We start from the raw sequence: 16497 nt of genomic DNA on the forward strand, positions 1-16497 counted from the left end.
TCCCCGGCTCCGTGGCTTCGGGTCCTAGCCATGGACAGGTGGCCGCGGCGACCGCCTGACCCCTATTGGAACTTCGGACCAGGCCTGCTGCCTCCTCCCTGCGGGCGTCGGACACAGGGGCGTTGAGAAGATGCGCGCGGCTGACGGGACCTCTCCCCAGAAGGAGCGTTGAGGGCGGAGCGCTGGCCGGGAGCTGGCCCATCAGGCGGGAGCCGGGCAGGTGAGGTGGCGGAAGTGCCGGGACGTGGTCGGGGCCGAGCTAGACGTCTAGGAAGCCGCAGCCGCGGGTCCTCCAGCCCCGAGCAGCTGCCGAGCCTCTGCGCGATCGCAGCGACGAGGGCTCGGGCGCAGGCGAGATGCCTCTGTTCACCGCCAACCCCTTCGAGCAAGATGTGGGTAAGTGCTGGGGCCGGCCCAGGGCCGCTGTTTCTTGTGCTAGAAAGTGGGCGGTGGCGACTCTGGGAACTGGAAAGCCTAGCAAAGGGGGCGGCGCCGTCGCTCAGAGGCAGCCAGGATTTTTTTGAGAGGGTGGGCAACCTCGACGCGTCCCCAGCGGCCTGGGGCGTGCTTCCAGCCCACCTGAGGTTGGGGACCTCGAAAAAGGACCATTCCCCTCGGCAGACTCAGGAATAGGGAGGAGCCTGGGGCTCTCTGGAGACTTCACTAATTGAGCAATTGCGGAGTTGATGACACAAACTTTCAGGTCCCACTAGAGCTGGTTAAGTCTTGTGTCCCCCGGCCCTCCAGTTTTCTGCCCCGTGCTTAGGAAATGGTGCAGCAGACGCTGTTGTGTAGGGCACTCAGCACTTAGAGACTTAAACTTGTTCCCGTCCAGTAGAAGGAACCTGTTTTACCTCGCTTATATCCAGATGCGTCCGAGCCGTGATAGCAACTATTTACGGTAGTTGGAAGTGTTATGGCGCAAGTGCTATAAGGTGTTCTGTCTTACGTTATGAAGAGGAAAACCCGAAGATTTCAAAACAGTCCAAAACACCTGATGCTTTACTTGTTGAGGAGTCTTAAGTGATTATGGAGCGAGATACTAGGTTATGAAAAAGAAACCGCCAAGATTTCGGAAGTATCCAGAACACTTGATGTTTTACTGGTTGAGGGGTTTTCAGTGATTATGGAGTGAGAAAAAGATGGGCTTGGTATGAGAACTTTCTTGTGGCATTAGAAAAGCAGTAACTGAAGCTGACTAAAGTAAATATTGATATTTTTGTAGCAGCAGTTAACTGTAGGTAGAGTTTTAGGATTTAGTGTAATGAAACGCATGGCTGAAAATTGCCAGTCATACTGAATACTGCACATCACAGAATATTGCACCTGTTTCATAGTTACAATTTTCTGATTATGGGAAAAGTCTAGAAAGTGCCCTATTTTGGTTTGTGATTCCAAAAGTGTCTGTTCAAAAGTCTAATAAGTATTTTCTATTTCCAGAGAGCTAGAAAATTTTATATATTTTGACTCTTTTAGTTTTCAAATATGTATTTCCATAATTTCATTCAGCTTTTTTCTTGGTAGTTTAACATTGGTGACTGGTGTAAATCTCGGAAGCATCACATTGAGGCTCACAGCCTCTGCCTTTGAAACACCTAATGATGTCTTATTCCTTGCAGTGAGACCTGCAGTTTTTATTGTTGTTGTGAAGACTTTTGTTTTGTCACAGTTTAAAAAAAAAAAAAGCAAACTAGAATAAGACAAATGATTTTCAAATTTAAAAACTGTGGAACTCTTCAAGGGAGATTTTTCCTGGAAGCCTATTGTTTTCTGGTTGAAAACTTCTCTAGTGAAAGTAAGCCTAGTTGCTTTTCTAAACCTCCTCCTCAGTGGCTCCTGAGGTTCCAACATGGTTTTGTAGATCACAGTTTAGTACTGCTATAGTAAAAGAAGCACTGCTCTTCAGACAAAGAAACAAAACAGAACAAAACCATGTATAGATTATTTAATGGGCAGTGCCATCAGCCAAAGCTTCAGGTACTTATTTGTTGACTTAAGTATGACTGACTGGAAGTCAGTATCCAAAAGACAATTTAAAAATAAAATAGAAAGCTTGATTGTAAACTTCTTTTAGGCAAGTGGTTGGAATTAATAAAGAAAATGGTATGACTTAGGATTTCAAATTGACTTTATATCTCTATCATAGAAGGAAAATTATATATTGCTTTTTGAAAGCGTAAAGCCTTCTTTAATTTGAATTTAAAGTAATACAGCAAGCAAGTCATTATTTAACTTGAGATGTCCACAGGAATGTTCCTTTGCAATATAATTGTCCTTTTCACCTGCTCTCTTGGATTCAGCCAGATTTTTATTACCATTGTTTCTTTTTTGTCATTGCTTTGTTTACCTTTTATTTAACAAATAGACATTGAGTGATTACTGTGCATCAGAAATTGTGTTAAGTCTGGGGACACAGATTTAATAAACAGATTTGTGTTCCCTCAAGCAACTCTCTTTCTAATGGTGGACTCATACGCATATAAAAAGATAATTGTAGGGACTTCCCTGGTGGATAAGAATCTGACTGCAAATGCAGGAGACACAGGTTTGACCTCTGGTTCAGGAAGGTTCCACGTGTGATGGAGCAGCTCATCCTGTGTGCCACAACTAGTGAGCTTGTGCTCTAGAGCCCGCTAGCTGCAATGTCTGCAACAAGAGAAGCCACCACAAATGAGAAGCCCATGCACCACAAGGAAGCGTAGCCCCCACTCTCCACCTCTAGAGAAAGCCCACAAACAGCAACGGGAGACCCAGAGCAGCGAAAAAGAAATAAAAATTTAAAAAGAAAATTGTAATATAATGTGAAAAATACAATACTAGAAATACAGGCAATGCTTTATATTTTTCCTCTATTTACAACAGTCATTTTCCCTGAAAAGAAGACAAGGACCTCCAGGCATACACTGTATCTGTACAGGTGTTGACACTGGCCTCTCTCTCTCCCTACTTTCCTGACCGAACTTAACCTGCAGGGAGTAACCACCTTTTACCCTGTGTATGATGTGGTCATTTTATAATTACCTGAAAGTTGAAACTACCTTCCTTTGGTTGGTGCAGTCTCATCAGAGCGTGCACAGTCTTTCAGATATCATTCATGTGGAGAAGAAATCCTTTGCTTGAGGCAAAAGGCTGTAGCTAGTCAAGATGTCTAAGAAGGCAATCATGAGTTGATGGTATTTGACTTGTCAGATGGAAGCAGGTCAAAGTCTAGGAGGTAAGAAGCTCTGGCAAGTTCCCGTTTTTATCTTGAAGTCAGAACCTATAAATCCTGAAGGATATGCTAGGTATGGTAGCATTAGAGCTCTTTAAATATTTATTGGAATTCTTCTAATCTGGATTTATTGTTTGTTTTGTTGAATGAAATTCCTCTGAAGCTGTGCTGAGAAAAAAAGAGAAAATATCCACACATATCCCTCCGCTCACCCCAGCCCTGAGTCTTCTCTTGAAGGGGGAGTGTAGGTTTCCTGAGGTGGAGCCTGGTTAGGACAACCTTTTTACGGGATTCCAAGGAGAAAGTAAAACATGAGGGATACAGTCAACAACAGCAAGATTTAGTGATAGTGTTAAAAGGACTGCTGTCATTTCCTTATATTGTCTATCAGTTTTTTCCAGTCTCATGACATTGGTTCCCGAGTCATGACTGTTCTCCTCCCTAACTCCAGTTCTTATTTGCATATCTTTTTTTCTCATTACTCAAGTCAGGCAGTCTTTCTTGCCAGTCTCTACCTCTATGCCATTTACCGTTCACTGATAGATTTTTGCTCTGCTCTTTTCCAACAACTCTTGGTATCTCCTTCCTTAAGAGATATAGTTAATTGTGTTCCGCAAAGCTGAGCTTAAACTCTGCCTCTATAAAAACTCTTCAGACACAGTGGATTGAAGTATGAACTGTATCTTAAAAGGAGACTTCTTCAAGTAAAATTTGAATGTATACATTGCTGTGTCTTTGGCTTGTGTTGTGTTCAAATAACTTGACAGTGAGGTGGCCTAGGATTTTCTGCATGGAATTTTTTTCTCCAATGAAATTTTACAGGAAACCCTAATATAAAAATAGATATTGGTAGCTCTATGATAATACAAATTTACTTTATATGTTTAAATTGATTACATTTATGTAGTTAAGGCAATTCTTGAACACATGGAGTGGTTATAATCTTTGTAAAAAGTTAAAATTAAAAAAATTTTTTATTATAGGTGAGCATGGTAGCCATGACCATCAGTTTTTTCCCCCTATACTTTCTTTTGCTCACATGGTACCAAACATCCTAATAAGTAAGTAAGTAAAGTCGCTCAGTTGTGTCCGACTCTTTGTGACCACACGGGCTGTAGCCTACCAGGTTCCTCTGTCCATGGGATTTTCCAGGCAAGAGTACTGAAGTGTGTTGCCATTTCCTTCTCCAAAATTCTAATACCTAGTCCTAATTAAAGTAGTTACAAATTATAATTGATAAATATTTGTAGTTTTTTAAATGATGAAATATATTTTTAGCATAAAGCACAGAATATAATGTAAACTTCTATTCCTATCCATCACCTCTGTCAAATCCTAATATTTGTCACACTTTATTCTTGTTTTCTTAGGAAAATATTCAAGATACAATGGGAATTATTACCTATATTTAGTAGCTACTTGACACTATTCTTTTTCCTCTCTTCTTACAGTAAACACTCTTTAAAAAGATTTTTAAAAACTATCTTATAATGTATACTAAACATGTAAATATATGTATTGTTTTACATGTTTTTAAACTTCATAAAAATAATACTCTTTGTAGTCATTTGCAGCTTGTCATTTAGCACTTTTTGGGAGAGTTATCCATATTGATGTTTGTAGCACTAGTTCATTAATTTTAAAAGCTATGCAATATTCCACGTTTTTTAACTCATTATCCTGTTAATGAACATGAAGTTTTTCTGCTGTTACAGACAACACTGCAGTGAGAATTCTTATCCATATTTTCTTGTTCGTAAGAGTGAGAGATTCTACAGGGATTGTATCTTGAAGAGGAATTCTTTATTAAAAATGTATATAGTGCAATGTTGCAAAATCTTAAATAATACTGAATTGTTCTTTCATGTGTTTTGTGGAGCATTTTACTCCCACCATCAGTGGAAGTCAAGCCCCTGTTCCGTATTCTCTATAACACTGGGTATTGTCACATTTTAAAATTTATGCCAATTTGATGGGTGTGAAATAGGGCATTGTTTTCAATTCATTTCAGTTTCATTGCAGTTGAACATCTTTTCATGTGTTTTGGTCAGTCGCTTTCCTGTTTGTAAAAATTGGGCTTCCCTGGTGGCTCAGCAGTAAAGAATCCACCAATGCAGGAGCCACAGAAGATAGGGGTTCGATCCCTGGGTAGGGAAGATCCCCGGAGGAGGGCATGGCAACCTATTCTAGTATTCTTGTCTGGAGAATTGCATGGACAGAGAAGCCTGGCAGGCTGCCGTCCATAGGATCTCAAAGAATTGGACACGACTGAAGTGACTTAGCTCACATACACATCTGCTCATTACTTTCACATACTTATTCTGTTGGATTATTTTCTTACTGAGTTTTAGCATTCCACATGCATCCTCTACTAATCTTTCATTGTTTATGTGAATTGCAAATATATATCCCAGTCTGTTGCTTCTTTTTGTTTCTAATACCTTTTACTGTTAAAAAAAAAGAAGTTTTTATTTAGTAATACTGTCTTTCTCCCTTGCTTTTATTTTTCTTGTTCTAGAAAAGCTTTCTCTCTTCTCTGAGTCTATTAGAATGTTGTCATGTTTTCTTGTGAAAATTTTATTGGAATTTTGATTTTTGTAGTTAGGTCTTTAATCCATCTGGACTTGGTCTTTATGCAAGCTCTAAGGAGGGATCTGATGGGACAGTCAATTCACAATAGACAGTAATCAATTGTTTAATCACCATTGTTGAACTGTCTATCCTTCCCCTACTGGTTTGGAGCACTTTCTCCTACATAGTAAATCCCTTCCCCTGCATGAGGCCTGTGTCTGCTTTTTGTTCACTGTTCTCTTTATCCTGTACCAATACCACATTCTGTTCCTATGTCAGTGGCTTTTATAGGTGTGGTAGGGTCAGGCCTGTGTCTTGTTTTTCTTCATTTTGCTAGTCATATCTGTTTTGGGCCTTTTTTTTTTTTTTATGGGTTTATTATTAGATTAGTAAAATCATAAAAGGAAATTTATGTTCTTTTAGGATTTGAGAAGACATTGTAGTTTATTCTTGATTTATATGAACTGATGATATTGATGGCTAATAATAAAATTTTTGTTTCCTGATACTAAAATTTAGTTCTAAGCTTACTTAGATTTATAGTTGACCTTGAATGACTCAGGGGGTTAGGGTTGTCAACCCCCCTGCACAGTTAAAACTCTATGTATTAACTTTTGACTTCCCCCAAAACTTAACTACTAATAACCTACTGTTGATAGGAAGCCTTACCGATAACACAGTCTACTAATATGTTTTGGATGTTATACGTATATCTACATATATCTTACACATTCATGACACGCCTTTTTCTTAATCTTTAAAATATTTCTAGGCTGACCGATTTGTTTCCAAGCTTTTTCACATTGTTATAAACCTCTAAAAATTTTTTTATAGTTATTAGAAAAAAATTTGCATATTACATGGATCTGTGCAGTTCAAACCCATGTTATTCAAGACTCAATTTTAAAGTTAAGTAAGAGGGCAAGAGGGGGATTTTTCTACAGGTGAATATACAACATACTACAACTTAACATGGAGGGTTGAGAGGAAAGAATTTTTTTTTTAACATTATTGCTTTGTTTGTCTGTAACTTTACTTGTTAGTGACTGTTAGTATTTAGTATAGGGATTGAACCTAAGTTCAATGTGACAGATATCAAGACTTTGCCCACTGAAAACTATTGACATTTTGAAGCTGCCACCTACTTAGTTTTGGCTCATATTACTTCATTTTCATGTCAAAATTATGCTGGTACATAGTGGTGTAGTTTTGAGAATTTTAGCCATTCTAATGGCATCTCATTGTGGCTTTAATATGTATTTATGTGCTTGATCTTTAATATAGTCACTAAGTTAATATCCTCTTTTTTGAAATACCTATTTTTCATCCATTTTTCTTTTCACTTAATTTTCACAACTCCTCTTTTAAGCATGGCAGCCATTTTAATTTCCATTGTACAGATGAGAACATGGTTTCAGATTTCAGTCAGAGCTGAGGGGAACTACCTAGCAGCCTTAAGCTCGTGTGTAAGTTTCAGAGCTGGGAAGAGAGAAGGTGAGTCTTCAGTGTTTAATGGGTGATGTGTGTGTTCCACATGTGCCCAGTGATTTCCTCATTCTGCAGAAGACAAGTAATCATCATTGGCCCAACCTAACTGCTTTTGATTCTCCATCGGTCGTGTTTTGGCAAGTTAGTGGCTACTTTTGGAGATTCATTTTTCCTTTTCCCCATCTATTAGTAAGTCTTCCACATGAAGCTTTCAGGTAAGGCAGTTAAAATGGAAATTATACTTACTACATTTATACTTATGCCCTGTTTCCTAATGTCCGAGTGTTTGTAGAAATGAGCATAACTGTTCTGTGGAGTTGAGAGAGGGGTATGACAAAATGTGGTCCACTGGAGAAGGGAAGGGCAAACCACTTCAGTATTCTTGCCTTGAGAACCCCATGAACGGTATGAAAAGGCAAAAAGATAGGACACTGAAAGATGAACTCCCCAGGTGGGTAGGTGCCCAGTATGCTACTAGAGATCAGTGGAGATATTACTCCAGAAAGAATGAAGGGGCGGAGCCAAAGCAAACAGCACCCAGCTGTGGATGTGACTGGTGATAGAAGCAAAGTCTGATGCTGTAAAGAGCAATATTGCATGGGAACCTGGAATGTTAGGCCCATGAATCAAGGCAAACTGGAAGTGGTCAAACAGGAGATGGCAAGAGTGAACATTGACATTCTAGGAATCAGCGAACTAAAATGGACTGGAATGGGTGAATTTAACTCAGATGACCATTGTATCTACTACTGTGGGCAGGAATCCCTTAGAAGAAATGGAGTAGCCATCATAGTCAACAAAAGAGTCTGAAATGCTGTACTTGGGTGCAAGCTCAAAAATGACAGAATGATATCTGTTTGTTTCCAAGGCAAACTATTCAGTATCATGGTAATCCAAGTCTGTGCCCTGACCAGTAACGCTGAAGAAGCTGAAGTTGAACAATTTTATGAAGACCTACAAGACCTTTTAGAACTAACACCCAAAAAAGGTGTCCTTTTCATTATAGGGGGCTGGAATGCAAAAATAGGAAGTCAAGAAACACCTGGAGTAACAGGCAAATTTGGCCTTCGAGTACAGAATGAAGCAGGGCAAAGGCTAATAGAGTTTGGCCAAGAGAATGCACTGGTCATAGCAAACACCCTCTTCCAACAACACAAGAGGAGACACTACATATGGACATTACCAGATGGTCAACACCGAAATCAGACTGATTATATTCTTTGCAGCCAAAAATGGAGAAGCTCTATACAGTCAGCAAAAACAAGACTGGGAGCGGACTGTGGCTCAGATCATGAACTCCTTATTGCCAGATTCAGACGTAAATTGAAGAAAGTGGGGAAAACCACTAGACCATTCAGGTATGACCTAAATCAAATCCCTTATGATTATACAGTAAAAGTGACAAATAGATTTGAGGGACTAGGTCTGATAGACAGACTGCCTGATGAACCATGGACGATGGTTCGTGACATTGTACAGGAGACAGGGATCAAGACCATCCCTAAGAAAAAGGAATGCAAAAAAGCAAAAGGGGTGTATGAGGAGGCCTTACAAATAGCTGTGAAAAGAAGCAAAGTGAAAAACAAAGGAGAGAAGGAAAGATATACCCATTTGAATGCAGAGTTCCAAAGACTAGCAAGGAGTGATAAGAAAGCCTTCCTCGGTGATGAGTACAGAGAAATAGAGGAAAACAATAGAATGGGCAAGACTAGAGATTTCTTCTGGAGAAGGAAATGGCAACCCACTCCAGTATTCTTGCCTGAAGAATCCCATGGACGGAGGAGCCTGGTAGGCTACAGTCCATGGGGTCGCTAAGAGTCAGACATGACTGAGTGACTTTACTTTCACTTTTCACTTTCATGCATTGGAGAAGGAAATGGCAACCCATTCCAGTATTCTTGCCTGGAAAATCCCAGGGACAGAGGAGCCTGGTGGGCTGCTGTCTGTGAGGTCGCACAGAGTCGGACACGACTGAAGCAATTTAGCAACAGCGGCAGAGGCAGAGATCTCTTCAAGATAATTAGATACCAAGGGAACATTTCATGCAAAGATGGGCACAATGAAGGACAGAAATGGTAGGGACCTAACAGAAGCAGAAGATATTAAGAAGAGGTGGCAAGAATACACAGAAGAACTGTACAAGAGAGAGCTTCATGACCCAGATAATCACAATGGTGTGATCACTCACCTAGAGCCAGGCATCCTGGAATGTGACGTTAAGTGGGCCTTAGGAAGCATCACTACAAACAAAGCTAGTGGAGGTGATGGAATTCCAGTTGAGCTATTTCAAATCCTAAAAGATGATGCTGTGAAAGTGCTGCCCTCAATATGCCAGCAAATTTAGAAAACTCAGCAGTGGCCACAGAACTGGAAAAGGTCAGTTTTCATTCCAATCCCAAAGAAAAGCAATGCCAAAGAATGCTCAAACTACTGCACAATTGCACTCATCTCACAGGCTAGTAAGGTAATGCTCAAAATTCTCCAAGCCAGGCTTCAGCAATACATGAACCATGAACTTCCAGATGTTCAAGCTGGTTTTAGAAAAGATAAAGGAACCAGAGACTAAATTGCCAGCATCCTTTGGATCATAGAAAAAGCAAGAAAATTCCAGAAAAATATCTATTTCTGCTTTATTGACTATGCCAAAGCCTTTGACTGTGTGGATCACAATAAACTGCGGAAAATTCTGAAAGAGATGGGAATACCAGACCACCTGACCTGCCTCTTGAGAAATCTGTATGTTGGTCAGGAAGCAACAGTTAGAACTGGACAGGGAACAACAGACTGGTTCCAAATAGGAAAAGGAGTACGTCAAGGCTGTATATTGTCACCCTGCTTATTTCACTTATATGCAGAGTACATCATGAGAAACAACTGGGCTGGATGAAGCACAAGCTGGAATCAAGATTGCTGGGAGAAATATCAATAAGCTTAGATATGCAGATGACACCACCCTTATGGCAGAAAGTGAAGAAGAACTAAAGAGCCTCTTGATGAAAGTGAAAGAGGAGAGTGAAGTGTTGGCTTAAAACTCAACATTCAGAAAACTAAGACCGTGGCATTCGGTCCCACCACATCTTGGCAAATAGATGGAGAAACAGTGGAAACAGTGGCTGACTTTATTTTTCTGGGCTCCAAAATCACTGCATATGGTGACTGCAGTCATGAAATGAAAAGACACTTACTTCTTGGAAGGAAAGTTATGACCAACCTAGACAGCATATTAAAAAGCAGAGACATTACTTTGTCAACAAAGGTTGGTCTAGTCAAGGCTATGGTTTTTCCAGTAGCCATGTATGGATGTGAGAGTTGGACTATAAAGAAAGCTGAATGCAGAATTGATGCTTTTGAACTGTGGTGTTGGAGAAGACTCTTGAGAGTCCCTTGGACTGCAAGGAAGTCCAACCATCCATCCTAAAGGAGATCAGTCCTGAGTGTTCATTGGAAGATTAGAAGGCAGTAAATGGTTTAAAAATTTTTTTTTCTTCTTTCTTCCTGTCTGCCCAACTCTCTAAACTTTTCTTAGTATCCCCAAAAATGTTGGCATTGACACGTGAAATGAATAAAGAGTAGCAGTCACTCTTCTGTATTCCACCAGAGCAAGAATCTCAAATGTTTATATTGTTTTACTAGATGATGTAGTAAATGGAGTTAAGCATGACACTCTATCTAATCCTTTCCTTATAAACCAGAGTTGATCTAGCATTTTTCTTACTCAGTATGTTTAAAATGTTTCTACATAGAGAAACTGACAGCTTACTTGTTAAAACAGTTAATTTAGCAATTTTGAACAAAAATTGCTCCCAAGAGGCAGTTTAATAGAAAATATACCCTGAGCCACATTGCCTCGATTGGAATCCACTTTTACTATTTACTAGCTATATGATCTTTGCTAGTTACTTTTCTGTATCTCAGTTTCCTTATGTTTTAAATGGGAAATCATCTTTGGGTTCAATGTAAATAGTTGAGCATATGTAAAATACTTTGAAACTATCACTTGTGGTTGCTTTTTAATTAAATTATTACCTATCATTCATTACTCAGAGCTGTAAGTAGGTTTTTATTTTAGGAGATAAGTAGTGTATTAAAGTAGAATTTCTATTACAGCTTTCCCCATAGTAAACTTTATCAACAAAAATTTTCCCCAAACAAATCAAAACATTAAATGAGGAGAATTAAAAGAGAAAATGTATGTTACCAAGCACTCCAGAATGCTAAGTTTATGGTGGTTGTCAGTGGAGTCAGAGAAGCAGGTGAAATATATATCACATTATCAGTGTGAAGTATTTGGCATTTAAATATTTTAATCTAAATTTAACTAAACTAGAATTGTGTGGTCTACTAATTTAGTAGCAAGTGTATTTTATTTTAATAGTGTAAATATGTAAGATTTGCAAGCTAGAAAAAATTGACTGTCCTGTATTTTCAAATAGTTATTTAGTGTGTAATGAATTGGTGTAAAGAAAGAACATTTTTATGTCTTTAGTAAAAGCCTTAGCTGTGGTTTCCTGTTAGATACCAAAATTAATTCTATTTATTCATTTGCTTTCCATTATTCTAGTTATTTCTGCTTTTGGAAAACAAAAAATTTTTCAGTTTTCCACTGTTCTGCTATAATTTTAAGGTATAAAAATAATTGTTTTTTTTTAAATCAATACATAAAAAGCAACTTTTCCATTAAGTCCTAAGCATTGCTTTAGTCATGTCCTGAGATACATGCAGTATCCTCATTATAGTAAAGTTTTATATTGCCTTCAGTATAGTCCTAATTATCTGCATACTGTGATTGTTGATGTCCATGTGATTGGGTGCAGTGTTGGTCCAATACCAATCTGTTGCCTTCCGAGAGCACACTGAGTGTATTGTCCTAGATTATTCCAGGTGTTGGTAGTTTTGTGCACATTTGAAGGAATATTGAAACGGTGCTTTAATGTACAAGTAGTCTTCATTTGACATGATTCCAGTATGCAAGAATTTAGTTACCATGTGTTGGTTAACTAGTTTTGTTTGTGAGGTAGGTCTGTTTTGCTATTACTAGATTCTAGGATGCCTTTACTCCTAAGGTGTGATAACCTTTGGGGAGTTTCAACTAATAGCCTAAAATGTGGTCCTCTGTAGTTGGGTGGAGTACTCGTCTGCTTGGGCTGCCATAGACAAATAACGGAGACCACAAAGCTAAGCAACAGAAACCTGTCTTCTGACGTTTCTGGTGAGTGGAAGTCCAAAATCAAGGTCCCAGCAGGGTTGGTGTCTAATGGGGGCTCGCCCCTGGGGTTGCAGATGGCTGTCTTCTCACTGTGTCCTCACCTGACCTCATTTTTGTGCATGTGAGAAAAGATAGGGAGCTCTCTGGTGTCTCTTCTTTTGAGGACACTAATTGTCTTGGGTCAGGGCTTCAACCTTATGACCTTATTTCATCTTAATTACTTCTTTAGAGTCTGGTCTCCAGCTCCAGCAGTTCTGGGGGGTAGGGCTTCAAGGTGTGAATTTTGTGGGGACACAGACACTCAGTCCGTAACAGGCAGGAACTTGTAAAGACTCCTTGCATTGCACAGCCTTCCAGCCTCATAGCAGGTGATCTGTACTAGACCTCATAGAACCTCACCCAGAGTGTGTGGGAGTGTGGGTGTGTACAGCACAGCCCTTGACCAACAAGGACCCACAATTAAATCCCTTTGCTTGGAAATCTGGCCTCTGTCTCCTAGGTACCTTATTTGGGCTGGTTCTGCTTGTGTTTTGGACTTCCCTGATAGCTCAGTTGGTAAAGAATCCACCTGCAATGCAGGAGACCCCAGTTGGATTCCTGGGGCAGGAAGATATGCCGGAGAAGGGATAGGCTACCCACTCCAGTATTCTTGGGCTTCCCTTGTGACTCAGCTGGTAAAGAAGCCACATGCAATGCGGGAGACTTGAGTTTAATCCCTGGGATGGGACTAGCCCCTGGAGAAGGGGAATGCTTCCCACTCCAGTATTCTGGCCTAGAGAATTCCATGTATAGTCATGGGGTCGAAAAGAGTTGGACACGACTGAGCGACTTTTCACTACTTGTGTTGGGACAAGAAAGTATTCCCAGGTAGAACACTAGGGCCGTGGTGAGGCTTACTTCATAGTTCCCTTCTCTCAGAAACAGATGTGCACCGCTTGTTCACTTTCTGGCCACAGTTGCCTCATATATTTTGGCCTGTTTTATTCTTGTTTTCAGCCCCATGGTGGCTCAGATGGTAAAAAATCTACCTGCAGTGCAAGAGACCAGGTTCCATCTCTGGGTCGGGAAGATCCCCTAGAGAAGGGAATGGCAACCCACTCCAGTATTCTTGCCTGGAGAATCCCATGGACAGAGGAGCCTGGTGGATACAGTCTACCGGGTTGCAAAAGAGTCAGACACAGAGTGACTAACAACATACTTGTTTTCAATAGAGTAGCAAGTCTGGTACCAGATATTCTGCCATGGTTGAAAGCAGACCAGTCATGAGTTTTTTATTTTCAAACGTAGTAGGAAGAGCGTTAAAGATCTCTAAGGCATTCTTGTTTTATATAACTTTTTTTAAAATTACTGATGGAACCTATTTTCTTAAAAGTTTTATGGGTAGACTTGAATCCTTTTTAATGCTGTGTGTTGAATATAATGGGCTGTGTAGAGGGTGTGTCTTTTGTTCCTTATAGGTATTGATGGACTGATTCTTTATGATATTCTTAGAATCTTTTTGAAGTATTTCACTGTGTATTTGAAGCTCTCTATATACAATCATAACCTGGTGATGAAATGTTATGACTTACACCCACCAAACCCTGGAAATTTAGCGTTTAGGCCCCAGGAGGGCTCTTTTAACTCTCCCCTGCTCTATGTATTTGACATAGGATAATGTGATATAGGGCATGGTGACATGCTATAAAAGAATGGTTCCTTAATTATAATATTTAAGATTTTTCCAGGAGTTTAAAATACTTTTAAGTGCCTAATTTAACTGTTACTTCCTTCACTTGAAAAATGAAATCCTTTTTGGCAGGCCATTATAAAGTCTGTAGATTTTACACTTTTTAAAAAGGGTAATTGTGAGTCCTATATTTGTAGAAAGTAAACTATGCTGGATAGAGTATTTAAATTAGGATTTTTCCATTTTCTATAAAAGATCAAGTAAAAAAAATTCTGTTGAGATATTTTTTAAATTGTTGGAAGGGTTTTGAGGGGCTATGGAAGAGGCTTCACATTTAATTATGTATCTCATAGCCAGAAGTGAAAAAACAGTCATTAAAAATTGAGTTCTAAAAAAAAATTTGAGTTCTAGCAGGAATAGGTAGGTTATTGGATGATCTAAAAATCAGTTGTGGAGGAGGGCGGGCGTGAGTGGGTGTGAGTGTATTTGTACTGATACACATGTATACTGATAAAATTTGGAAATTGATGATGCTGGCTTCTCAGATCAAAGAGGAAAGGATAGATTCTTAGATCCCCACCTCACCCCATGTGCCAGATGATATTCCAGAAAGACTAAGGATTTACCTGTAAAAGATAAGTAATATATATATTTATATTTAAAGAAAAATATATTGGAGGAATATTTAATCTCAGGTAGTTGTAACACTGCCAAATGACATTAAAAAAAACAATGATCTATCTGTACAGCAAAAACAAAACCCCATCCATCATAGGCAGAGAGAAAAGTTGAGCATGAAGCTGGCAAGTCATATGTAATATATGTGATTTGCTCTTCAGACTCAAGATAAATACATATTACTGTACTAGAAGTCCCCTTTGCCTCCTTCTGGAGGCATTCCTTTCCCCATTCACCCTGGCTGCCTTTTTAGATAGACTCCCAGAGGTATTGGTATTGTCATTCCTCTTTAGTAAACAAGCGGAGAACGGGAACCTCCCTTTTAAGCCCCTGGTGCTGTTGCCTTTTGTTGCCACTTGGTGTTGCTGTTGAAGCTTGATTCTGTGAGCCCCTTCCTATTGCTCAGCTGTGAGGCTCTTAATGGTCCAGAAGCTTGCACAGACTTCACTGGGGCCGCTTGGGGGTTCTTAAAGGCTATTAGAGTTCATTTACTCAGAACTGCTCTTGTTTCCCCCTTTAGAGTCATTTTACCAGGGTTATAGGGTATGAAGGAGCAACCAGCACCATTCATTCATTCATTCATTCATTTGACAAATAATTACTTAGCACCTGCTGTGTGCACTGGATACTGTTTTATTTATTTTAAGTAATAATAGTGAACAAAACAAAGCAAAACCTTCCTGCCATATTGGAGTCTACATTCCTTCTGAGGATTGGGTGGAGGGAGAATAGTGGTGGCAGAGAGAGACGCAGGGTTAAGTGTTAATGCTATGATACATCTACAGAAAGTTCTATGCATGCAGTTCTGATCTCTTAATTATTTTGTTATTTATTCTATGTAGGACATCAATAGGAATGATTCCAGTAAGTGTAATAAAGAAGAGAGGCTGAGTACTTGACGGATTTAAAATTACAGTTCACTGATGACTTCTCGCTAGCTTATGTAGGCACTCTGTGGCCACACTGTATATAGTGTGCATCATGCAGCTATTAAACACGGTGGTGGTGGTGGTGGTTCAGTTGCCAAGTTGCATCTGATTCTTGGCGACCCCCTGAACTGCAGCACATCAAGGTCCTCTGTCCTTCCCCATCTCGTGGAGTTTACCCAACTTAATGTCCTTTGAATCGGTGATGCCATCCAACCATCTCATCCCCTGTCGCCCTCTTCTCCTTCTGCCTTCAATCTTTCCCAGCATCGGGGTCTTTTCAAATGAGTTGGCTCTTTGCATCTGGTGGCCAGAGTGTTGGAGTTTCAGCATCAGTCCTTCCAGTGACTATTCAGGGTTGATTTCCTTTAGGATGGCTGGTTTGATCTCCTTGCTGTCCAGGGGACTCTCAAGAGTCTTTTCCAGCACTACAGTTCGAAATCATCAATTCTTCAGTGCTCAACTTTCTTTATGGTCCAACTATCACATCCATACATGACTACTGGGAAGACCATAGCCTTTACTATATGGTATAGACATGTATTTATGAAAATGAAGAGATGATTATGTTAAGTGGAAAGGCACGTTAGGAAGTAATATATTTAGGATGATCACATTGTTGAAAAGTACTTTTTCTCTACCCCTGGGGTCTCCTTCCTGAGCAGGGAGTTCTGCCCCCACTTCGTTATTTACTCCATCCTTGGTATAATGACTTGAGTGCACGTGCATGCTGAATCACTTCAGTCAT

The 16497-nt window shown here is 39.8% G+C and overlaps 1 protein-coding gene across 2 annotated transcripts in view; it reads left to right on the top strand.

Moving 5' to 3' along the window:
- Positions 1-212: 212 nt before the first annotated feature.
- Positions 213-16497, top strand: part of STAM2 (signal transducing adaptor molecule 2) — a 45489-nt gene continuing 29204 nt past the window's right edge. For both annotated transcript variants that reach the window (XM_043894356.1, XM_043894357.1), the window contains exon 1: positions 213-396. In XM_043894356.1, the coding sequence (XP_043750291.1) occupies positions 357-396 (40 nt within the window). In that variant the 5' untranslated portion in view covers positions 213-356. The remainder of the gene's footprint in view (positions 397-16497) is intronic.

The sequence above is a fragment of the Cervus elaphus genome, chromosome 33, assembly GCF_910594005.1.
Source record: "Cervus elaphus chromosome 33, mCerEla1.1, whole genome shotgun sequence".
Lineage (NCBI taxonomy): Eukaryota > Metazoa > Chordata > Mammalia > Artiodactyla > Cervidae > Cervus > Cervus elaphus.